General features: G+C 38.4%; 1 protein-coding gene across 2 annotated transcripts in view; it reads left to right on the top strand.

Moving 5' to 3' along the window:
- Window positions 1–11,996, top strand: part of LOC107665438 (fibroblast growth factor 13-like) — a 123,228-nt gene continuing 111,232 nt past the window's right edge. Inside the window, exons 1-2 of one of the 2 annotated variants that reach the window (XR_001631548.1) lie at window positions 1–355; window positions 2,380–2,549. Coding sequence is in view for 1 of the 2 variants with exons in the window: in XM_016456315.1 (XP_016311801.1) it covers window positions 2,501–2,549 (49 nt within the window). In the remaining variant the exon portion in view is untranslated. Of the gene's footprint in view, window positions 356–1,912; window positions 2,300–2,379; window positions 2,550–11,996 lie in introns of those variants that run through there. The other variant, XM_016456315.1, reaches the window with a different exon arrangement.

Here is an 11,996-nt window from a genome sequence, read left to right as displayed (position 1 = left end):
TTAAAGACCTGGACAGCGTCTTAAGAAAGTCTGGTCAATGAAACTTTGAAAGGCGTCCAACTGTCCCTAAAAATAGCAAGTATGGATCCTGAAACCATCGCCTTCTGTTTCCTTCCACTCTCAGTGCCGCAAAGAAGTGCAATCCGTCAGGTGATAAACACGTTTGATGTCGCTTCTCTGTCAGCTCCAAGTTAGCAGAGTATTAACCAGTATTTCAAAGGGAAACCTTTGTGGTTCAATTGGTGTTGAAAGCGCACAAAGTAATCAGCAGAATACTGGAGAAGTTTACTGCGTTTGTGGAAGACTGAACGAGGGCAATTCATCGGTCTTATGCCTCTCTTCATCGATTAAACAGGTAAGATAGAACATCTTTTATCTGAACGGCTGTGTCAGGACTACATTTAAGGCTATTTAGTTTGGTGTTTACATTTAAGACATTAGGCTATTTAGTTTGGCGACTTCGTAGCCTACATTCCTGACAGATACGTTTTCACGGGATCGTATGCAGATTTCAAAACGTGCACTAAATCATTTTTATTGCATGTTAGCCTAAATAATATTTTCACATTCAAAATGGTGCACATATTTCAAGTATTCTTGCGTAATGTTTTTAATTAATTAACATCTGAATGTGTTTCTCGAAATATTGTGCAGATATTCAACTACAAACTTTTCGCACATTGAAAGTAAATTACTGAGCCTTATTAGTTTCCCTTTGTTAATACTGTTATGACAAGACTGTGCATTGTCCACTCCGGGGACTTTATTAATGAAGTCTGCAAAAATCCTAAGCGTGCATAATCTTTATAAAGATTTTTTTTTTATTACCAGTGTATTTGATCAAGGGAATTTTAGACGGATAGTCTAGACAGGGCTACTTTAATGTTTCATAACTGTGGATTCAGGGGTATTTAATCATTAGCCAGGGTGCTATACAAAGGCTGTCCGGGGGTTCAACTGTGGGGCGGAGGCGTTTCAAACGACTAGTGGCTAACATTGGTGGTAGCACATGTAGGAAAAAAATACAAAGTCATGCGTTTCTTTTGTGAGCACAAAGAGTTTGTTGTTAGCCTACACTTTTGAGAAGAATTTGGAAAATAGACTGAGGAAGACACGCAGACTTATTTTCACACCATAGCCTACTTTTGAGCGCTTTCTTAGTAGCCCACAGCATCTCTCTGTCTCCTCCTGTATCCTGACTTCTCACGTCCTTGTTGTTCTTTACCTGTACAATCCACTTTTAGCATGAAACAACGTAATTTTATGTACACATTTCATGTCCGTATGTAGCTATATATAACAATTAAGGCCAATTTCGGGACTGTGCAGGTTTGCCTCGGGCAGGTGTGCGATTTGCAGCACGCTTTTTTTTCAGCGTGATGAATTTCGAGAAAAAAATATGGTGCTTACATTTGTAATTTTAAGCTATTTTCAGCAGCACAACGTTTTAAATTACATTTTATAGAATGATTATAGCGACTTGAGGTATGCTATATTTGGCCTAAAATTAAGGCCAGTAGCCTTTACCTACTTTTTAAAAGCCTCCAATCTTTCCTTTTTGACGTCCATTGGGGTTCTAGCTTTAAGGCGATCAGATGAATATTCTAATGGATTCATGAAATGGATATCTACGTTTACAGTTCCGTTCAATATAATAGAATTTGGAATTGATATTTTTAGCATCGCTCAAATCAAGAATAACTTAGCGTATATCTTTCCTGAAAATATCTATATTACAGTTTTCCAGCGTAAACCGTCCCTTATTAGCCTATAGATAGCAGCGATGTAGGTGTTATTTCGGTTTTGACTCACAATATCTGTTGCTCACACTACAGCATGGTTTTACAACAGACCCAGTTTCTGCTAACACTGGCAACAGGCTAGTACATTTGTGAATATCTCTGTATTACAGTATCAAAAGGTGTTTCCTCAGGTTAAATCACCGATCGCGTCCAGTGTGTCACAGCTGACGTCTACTGACACTCGGTGGAAGCCCCTCTCCTTCCCTCGCGCTTTTTGTTCTTCTCTGGTTTGCTTCATTCGCGAGGCTTCGTCTTATTTTCATCACCTCGAGCTTCATGCGGGAGCCGTCTGTCTATATCAATGTGCATTAATGTAGGCGACAACGTGGAAGAGATAAGGTGAGATAACCTTGTTGATATCAAAGAGCACTACGTGAAGGTCTGCGTTTGATTGTGACATTGGCGGACTTGTTACTATACCACGCGCTTTGTAAACTCGACTTCTGTTGTCTGTATGTGTAACTGCATTGACGGCTGTTGATAAATGTCGATAGAAGGTACGAGAACCATCACTTTTTCTCTTATGTTTAAAAAAAAAAGCATGCACTTTTGTTTACTTACAATGCGTTTCTTGCAGAGCTCTTATCTCATCACCTGGCACCTTTGTTTTGGATTTGCCAAGAATTTCCTAAATCGAGAGTGGGTATACACGACGGGTTTTAATCTAAATCGGGATCTATACATCCAAACTGGGATCTATGAGCGGAAAAGTGGCTAAGCCTAAAGAAGAAAAGGATGCTTCAAAGGGTAAGAAGAGTCTTAAAACGTCTTGATTGCTCACAGTACATCACAGGTATAAAGCGACCGTGATCTCATTCATCTCCCACTCGTTGCATTGTTGCTCAATTGGAAAAACATAAAAGCATTGATATAAATTGGCCAAGGTAAATGTAAAACGTTGAAAAATGATAAGCAGCTCCGCCGAGTAACAGAAAACTGCCACCTGATAAAGACAGAAAATCAGCAGAAATTTCGTTCAGTCTGTTCTGCAGAGATGAATTGTTGGGGCTGTCGCTTTAACGTAACCTGCGATACAACCAATGATTATTCTGTTGAATTTCCCTTTTTTCCTTCCTTGCACATTAAGGTAGGTCTGAGTAACTGTTCAAATGTTTATCACGTTTGCAACGATCTGCGCTGTGTGATGACGCTTAATCGTTTGTTTGGGTAGCTACTGCGCAAATGACCTATTGCGTAAAACTGAGCTTCTGCATGTCTCTGAATCAGCCGCGCTTTAGCGGGATGTAATCTGGCCAACCATTGCCATGGAGACAAAGGGGCTACAGGGTTGCCAAAGAAACCTCCGCGCGATTAATTGATGTGGGGTTTTCATTTCAGTTTACAACGACATGAATATGCTGTGCTCCTTTGTTCCAACTGATGAAATCCCACAGTGTAGTATAGCCTGATTACCTCTAAAATAACCCTGGCACTGTATATTACCAATGTTGTTGGCAAACGGACAAATTCCTTTTGTTCCTCTTTTGTATAAAGTAATAATTAATTTGTTTTTGCATAAAAGTAAATATATTGATCAGAGTGACTTTGTCTTATTGTTCCTTCCCCCTCTTTAGGCAGAGAAGAATAGACCGACAGCTTAGCATTATGTTATATAATTTCAGCATATCCTCATGTATTTTTTATTATTAGTGTTTAGAGTAAATGTACAGCAGACTTTGTTGAATCCCATCAGGAGTTCTTTTTTCTTTTTGTTTTAGGCAGTACTTTGTCAAAGCATTGTACATGACTCATTCACTCAGCATGCTGGCTTTCATCTGATTTTTTTTGGACCATTATGAAATCCATTGCACTGACTGCCTCTGCATCATTAAAACTTTCAGGATTCTATTAACTTTGCTATTCTCACCATCCCTTGTTAGTTTGTTAGTTACTCTAGATTAAATGTGTGAAGTTTAGGTTTTCTGTACTCTGAACTCCGTACATTGAGGTCATCTGTGTTTTCATAGAAACTGTGCAAAGTCATTCACACTTTAAGTGGTTAGCAGCTACACTGTTAAAAGTGTACTTGTGCAGTTGTTGCATAAAGGGTTATTTCTTCTTGAACTAATCCATAAAAATACCTTTGGCTGATGACGTCACGTTGATTCAGTTATAACAAATAATAATCTTGACTTTTAGACGTTAGTCATTAAGTTACAGAGAGTACTTTAAGTACTAACACAGTTTTGATAGTATTGTATTGGCAGTGACAAGAAAAAGTGACAAATTGTAGCAACAGAGGAAGCTTTTAACATACTGGAGACATGGTGATTAAGATGCAAGTTTGAATCTTGCCTGAATTTTACACAGATCACATCCCTCTTCTCTCAATTCTTTTATAATTTTATTTTTTATTTAATTTAATTTATATTTCGAATAAAAACATAACAATACAAGTTCTATGTTTGAAACATTCACTTCATTATGAATTTCCAGTCATGTGTTTTATTTAGGGATTGATAAATATCAGCCTACCAATGCAATGCAATTAGGACAATGGTGCTGAATGCTCAAGGGCACATGACTACAGAACAGGCTAATTAGCCGGAGGATGAATGCCACAGGCTCTGGACTGGCTGAGCAGGGCTTGCAAGTCTTTCATATTTTTTCGGAGATTAATTCATCTCCAGGCCAGATGCAGTGCCAAATCAATAGGCATCCAGAGCATAATGTAGAGAGGCTTCAATAATCACAAAGCAGCAGAAGCTTTTTTTTTTTTTTTTCTCCATGCCCTGCTCTGACACCTGCTCTAATCTTCTTGGCATAGCGGCACCCCGACTGCTGCAGCATCCAAATCCACTGATGGTGTGACTGGAGGTGGAAAAAAAACATCCTGTCTTGATCTGCCAGACCCAAGTAAATTAAATAGCTGAATATGACTTGTATATAAAAGTTTTTTTTTGTACAGTGCCATGTTTCAGTACTGTAGGTTAAATTGTGCCAGTAACATTAAAGAGAGTAACATAAAACATAAAAAGAGACTTTGAACTTGTTGTTTGGATGTTGCTAACCACGTTTCAACCAAAGTGAGGGGAAATGGATACTTTAACATAAATAAAATGCAAAAATGCTTTCCTTAAGTTCCTGAATTAAAGCATTACATAATTAAGCAATTTCACAGAAGCAAGAGTGCTGTTGTTCTGAGTATCAATATGATATTTAGTGCAACAGATATAAGATCTCTACCATTCAAAGGTTTGGGATCGTAGGATTTTTAAATGCTTTTCAAAGAAGTCTCTATTTTAATCAAAATACAGTAATATTGTGAAATATTACTATTTAAAATAACCTTTTTCTATTATATATAATATATTTTAAAATGTAATTTATTCCTGTGATGGCAAAGCTGAATTTTCAGCTACCATTACATCAGTCACATAAAAAAAGATTTGGTGGTCAAGAAACACTTCTTATTATCAAAAGTAAAAACAGTTGTGCTTCTTAATATTTGTGTGGAAATATATCTTTTTTTCTTCTTCAGGATTCTTTGAATAGAAAGGTCAAAAGAAAGACATATATTTGAAATGAATAGCTTTTGTAACATTCTAAATGTTATTGCTGTCACTTTTGATCAGTTTAATATGTCTTAGCTGAATAAAAGTATTAATTTATTTTCAAAAAAATCTTAATCACCCCAAACATCAACAAAAGTAGTTCAGTTTCATGTTTTCTGGAACACTAAGAGCACAGACTCATCATTATTACAAAATGACCTAGTGCTGTTATATTAAATAAAAATAAATTTAGTAAGCAAATTATGTTGCACAGTGCTCTGCCAGAATCTTATTGGTCTTTGAATGGTCAGGCACTTGTATAGTAAGTGTTTTGTAAAGGCTGTGTAAGGACAGTGTGATTCAGGACAGTGCTACCGCTTCCTCAGTGCTGACAGAAATCTCAGCATGCAGCCCTAGAGCAAGACCCCATCTGCATTAGAGAGCTGTCACTCTACATTGCCGCCCTGCTCTCTGAAATGTTTGGGAATGTTGTGGGCCTGTCTCTATATCTGTTTCCTCCACCTCGTCAATGACGGCCGTGCTGGTGAAAGAAGCACGATTAGTGCTCTCTGATTGGCTGGCCTTTTCTCGCTTTAACTTTATCTCCAGCTCCTCACAAGACCCAAGTGCTTCTCATAACAGCAGCCTCAAAAACATGCCTGAAAAGAAAGAGCAGAATAATGCAAATCTTGTTTTTGTTTGTTTTGGAGGACAGTCATAAAATTTCAAGTGCCTCTCCTCGCTTTGGCAATTTGCCTGAAGCGTAATAGTTACCTGTTAGTTATAGTGGGATAAATATTCATGCTGGAATTAATATTCAGGCAAGCCATGGTTATGTCACCTTCAAACATAGAAGAGCACAAATTAGCCAGGTGATTCATCTGAATTAAATGCTGTGACCTTAAAGTCTTCACACATACTCGCATACCTGTGGTGAAGTGAGTGAAGCAGTAATCCAAAGAGCTCTCTGAAGGGAGTGGAAGTCTAAGTAAGCTAAGCTCGTAGTTCTTGTGGATATCAGCTTTGCTTCAGGTGGTTGTTAGAAATTATATGTCACATTGCTCACATCAGAAGGTCACAACCACTGTTCGCAGTCTCGGCCTCAAATGGCGCATGGGCCCACAATCTACTACAATCTTGACTGTCTAATGCATATTGCTCACAAAACTGGATAGTGCTTTTTTAATCTTATTTGGTCTTATCTGATTGGCTGATTTTGTGCAACTTCTGGAAGTTAGGGCACATAGGATTTTATCAGTCTACCTTTTAAAACTCTTGTAATCAAGGATACAACGTCAAGCCCAATTATTCTTACATCCTACTGATTGAAGTGTGGTATTGTGTATTTTAGGATAAATCTCCCCTAAACGTCGTATAATACAAACATGGTCTGTGGTTGCCGTGCATTACTCTCTCTCATTTTTATTCATTTAATATTGACAATGCACATTAATGAACATCAGTATAAAATACAAAATGTAAACATGGAAACATTAGCAAACAATTAATTTGCCTCTAGTCCTTAGAAAGTTAAAGGGTTGGTTTCTCATAAATTGAGAAAACAACTTTTATTTTAGCTTTTGATATATAAGAGATCATCGTACTTAGGGGTGGGCGATATAGCCTCAAAATTATATCACGATATTTCAAGATAAAATTACGGTTGAACCACTGATGTCACATGGACTATTTTAACGATGTCCTTACTACATTTCTGTGCCTTGACAGTGGAATTACCCTTGCTGTCTATGGAGGGTCAGAAGTAGGGGTGGGCGATATAGCCTCAAAATTATATCACGATATTTCAAGAATATTTGCTATGACGATATTAAAAAAATATGGAAAAACTTTTTATTGGTCATTGCAGTTGGTAGGCAGCAGCATTTATTAGTGCAAACAAAATAAAGGGCATTTTCCATCCTTTTCCAATGAGCTACTGTAATCGATGACAGACTACCTAATTCGAAGTGTAAATAAATATTGTCATAAGGTGGCAGCAGCAGCTGTGTGTTCAACTTGAAGCAGACCAATCAGTGTATGGCTTCAAAATACCTTATTATCCCTTATTTACACTGCATGCGTCTGTGGCGCATTACGGCTCCGACACGGCCACCGGAACTGATCGCAGCCACTCTAGTCAATGCTTGTGTTTACAGCAGCTGCGCCGCGGCACGTTTCAGAAGCGGCTCTCCGCGTCGCTTCGCTAAAGATAGGCGCCTCACCTATTTTTGTTAGAGTGTGCGCTCGAATATGCTCTAGAACTGCTCTCGCGATACTTTGATGTCATACACCGATCAGTCTGCGCAGCGCTGCTTCAAGTCGAACACACCTATTGGGTTTGTGGTGTTGTTGTGCACGCTAGGGAATGTAAATACGCCATATGTCATTGTGTCGCTATATCATTGATAATGCGATATGACACTTTTTTTTATCATGGAAAAATTTATACCAGTATTATCGTGGACGGTATGATATGGCACACCCCTAATCATACTAAAAGAATATCCTGTAAGTTTCAGAACTGAAAACGTCCTTGTTACTGAAATAAAAGTTTTTATTGACACCAGGCGCAGCAAACTCCAGATCCTGGAATGTGCCTACCTATAGGTTAAACACCGCCTCCACAGATATATCAACGCCTAATTCTGTAGCCCCGCCCACTGATTCGCGCATGACATTGTAGGGAAATAACCAACCTGGTCTCATAAAAATATTTACCTCTGTGTACTTTTTGTGTAACACCGTTTTTACGTACCTTACTGCAAGTTTCGCCGCAGTTTCAAAGAGAAAAGTCCACTGAGTGGCGCTAAAACACGGGTTCAATACGTGAACCCTGGTACGTTTTTATTATGTTGATATAGGTACGTATTGCTGTGTTTTTATTATGTTGCTTCTGGTACGTATTGCGGCGGGTCAGAATTCAAATATCCGTGTACTGTCACTAAAAGTTAATGCTCTATCGTGTTGGAAATATGCCCTACAAACAAAACCCGACCCTACACCTACCCGATAGTGTTAACAAATGCAAAACTGATATAAAAATGCATTTGTTGATGCAACCGTGCCATTTCAACTTCCTTATATGCAGATTTGAACTGTTTTGTCGAACTGTGGTTACACGGGATTCGAACCGGAGCGCCTCGCCTCTCAAGTACATCTCCGTACTCCGTGAGCTACCGAACAAACCTACCGTCGATGAAACCCCATAGATATGAAGCTGGATATGTGCGATGCTAATGTTCAAAAGCATCAGTTTTCAAATCTCCCAGCATATTAATATTGTTTTGAAGTCATAACATGATATTCTTCAAGTAATTGTGCGAAAATTACGCTTTATTAATCGAAACTCTGTAAATTTGTGTGAAAAAGAATAAAAGGTGTCGGAGTTTTACTGCCTCTAGTGTTCATTAATTTTGGAAACTGCAGTGATATGTACTTATTGGTATGTATTTCGTGTCTCGCTAAAAAGTGCCCCCAGGTACGTTTATGCCATGAGACCAGGTAGGAAATAACGTAAGAGGCGTTAAACCGGATCGAGCAACAAAGCAATAAATATGCCGTTAAAGATCGCAAAATATTGTGCAGTGCCTGGTTGTGGAAGAACACAGTCGCTGCATAACCTTCCTTTGGATTCAGATATTAGGAATACGTGGTTGAACTTTATTTTCAATGACGTTTCAGCTCACGTGAGTAAAACATTGAGTGTTGTTCGCTTCATTTCACCGCGGATTCCTTTGTAAACGACACAGGTCGACGCTGAATTTGCAGAGACTGAGATTAAAAAGCAAGTGCCATCTATATTGGATCCGACAGGAATGGCGCAGCACACTTATGTGAGTAAAAAATATTTGTACTATGTGTCACTATTGCTTTGTTAGAGATCGCTTGATATGTCTTGATTATGTGTACATGTCTAACCAAAGTCACAGAAGGCTCCAACTATGAAGGACGTAGCTTGTCAAAAGGACACAGAAAGGTAGTTTACTATGCAAAACTGTTATCCAATCATAGCAGTGGGTGTTTACTTACAAGTCTTCAATAAAGACTGAGCGTTTCTTGAGCCGGCCCCAAAACCAGAAGAGAAAATAGCCTATTACTTATTGATTTTAATGTTTTTGAATGTAAAAAACCACGCGAACGTCATAAGTGGGCTTCAGACAACAGTATAATATAATTTAAAAAAAGCCAGTTCATGACCTCTTTAATACAAATAAAGACATTACTAGCAGGGTTGCCAGGTCTGTGAACCAAACTAGCATAATTGTGCTTTTTCCACGGTTTCCCCCTCTGTCAGAGGTTCTATTCATCGAAAACGCATTCCTGGTGTGGGGAGAACTGCTTTAACCTGCAGACTAAATAACAACAGCGTAAAAGTAGCCCAATTTAGTGGGAAACCCTCGGAATTGGCAACTCTAAATACTAGTGATGATGCAATTACAAGTATACAACATAGTGCAACATATTACTTAAATATGATTACTGGTCGGGTTTGTCTTAAGCTACTGTTTAAGAGTGTTCTTAAAAGTGTGATATGTAGATCACTTCCCTATTGCAAGTGCTAGGCTGTTCCAGTAGTTCAATATTTTTGTCCAACCGTTTTCTTGATTTCTTTGCCTTTCACTGTTAATTTGCAATTTGAATAATTTAGATTAGTTTTATTATAACATGTTACGTCAATGCTGAGGTCACAAAGAAGTTCAATTATTAGAGGAAGAACAATTGTTGAGAAAGAAATGGAAGAGAGAGAGTGAGCGAGTGACCCTAAATGGTCCATTGTGCTGGAGTTTTCATATTATGACTGATGACAGCAGTGGCCTAGTGATGGTTGTAATGGGATTTATGCAGCAATGCATTAATGGGGATTAAAACCCAAGCAGTCTCTCTGTGTTGTGCATGTAGGCCACTACCACACATCCTCTAAATCTGGAATATTCAACATCTCCGCATTCTTCAGCGTGTTCCCACTCCATTTATTTATAACAAAGCCTTTAATAGTGAGGATATTCTTATCAGTAATAATATTTTCCTATCTGTATTCAGTGTGTTGTAAAATACTTAGAGAACAGTATGTTGGGTATTATTTTCAGGTGAGCCATAATCTCAGAAATAATCATGTTCATAACCAGTGTTACTGAACTAGTTATCTGTGTTATTTGTTGGATTCTCTCATTACAGTAATGGCTTGATTCAGGGGACATAGTTTTTTGTAGGTGTGGGATTATGTGGAAGTCCAGGATCACAGGTCTGAATGGAATTGTTTGAGATTTAGAAATGCATTTTCATGCCATTTGTTGATGTAAAGGTAAGCTGCTCTGTTTGGTGTCATTTATGGACAGAGGCACTGCTTATGTTTCCTTCTAGGTTTTGAAGTACAGCAGGGCAATTCAAAGGTCAGTAACAGCATGGAATTTTAGCATCAAGATTTATCCACAAACTGGTGTCAATCCTGTTTAATTTCACACTGTTTTTTATGCACAAACCAGAGATGGAAACTCAAGTCTGCGATCGATTCTGACCTTGCACTTAAAGGGATAGTTCATCCAAAAATGAAAGTTGTCATCATTTACTCACCCTAATGTTTTTCCAAACATGTCTGACTGACTTTCTTATGTGGAACATAAGAGAAGATATTCTAAGAGATGTCTCAAGTTTTTTTGGGTTCATACAGTGGAAGTCAATGGTCACCAAAATAATTATCAACATTCATCAGAATATCTTTTGTTTCACAGAAGAAAGTCATACAGGTTTTGAAAATTCACCCAAAATTTACAATTCTGTCTTCATTTACTCACCCTCATGTGGGTGAGTAAATGAAGACAGAATTGTAAATTTTGGGTGAATTTTCAATTTTAGGTGAACTATCTTTGTCAGGGTTTATATAGCTAACCTGTGGCTTAGAAAACTATGTAGACACACTAGACAGACACACAGTCCATGTGTCTGTAGGGTTGTATTGAATTGCTATGTCATGCCTTTCAGCTGTTTGACTCAGCAAATCAAAACCTTGTGACTGGAAAGGACAATGTTGTTTTTATTTTGAAAACATATTTGAGTTCTTAGACATTAGACAGGCACCAGCTGCTTCTAACAAGGTCACAGTACATTCATAACACACCTCAGACATGGGGGAGTGAAACTTTCCTCAGACTCCAGTTTAGTTTTATTATTGCTCTCCAGAGCAAGTATAAACCTCGCAGCTACAGAAACACTACCAAGAGCATAATTACTGCGACGCTATTTGCCACACAATGTCCAGTGATCCATGTCAGCTGCACTGACAAATATTTTGCCTCCGTCACGCATGACATTTCAAGTGTAGCGGCAGGAGTTTGGTTCTGAAACCATCACTGCACCTTGTTGATTTGTGTACCTGTGTCAATGACACCCTGAGCTGACTGCTCGGTCCCAGAGCCTGTTGTGGATATTGTGTTTTGTTTAAAGGGGTCATATGATGCGATTTAAAATTTTCCTTTCTCTTTGGAGTGTTACAAGCTCTTGGTGAGTAAAAGATCTGTTAAGTTGCAAAGACTAAAGTCTCAAATCCAAAGAGAAATTCTTTATAAAAGTTAAGAGTTAACCACGCCTACCTATAATGGCTCGTTCTAACACGCCCCCACATGTCTACGTCACGATGTGGGAAGACTTGCATAACGCCGCCCAAATGTTCACGCAAAGAAAGAAGGCGTAACTTTGATTCTCG

The sequence above is a fragment of the Sinocyclocheilus anshuiensis genome, unplaced genomic scaffold, assembly GCF_001515605.1.
Source record: "Sinocyclocheilus anshuiensis isolate Anshui unplaced genomic scaffold, SAMN03320099.WGS_v1.1 scaffold771, whole genome shotgun sequence".
In the NCBI taxonomy this organism is placed as follows: domain Eukaryota; kingdom Metazoa; phylum Chordata; class Actinopteri; order Cypriniformes; family Cyprinidae; genus Sinocyclocheilus; species Sinocyclocheilus anshuiensis.
This window is presented reverse-complemented; position numbering and strand designations above follow the sequence as displayed.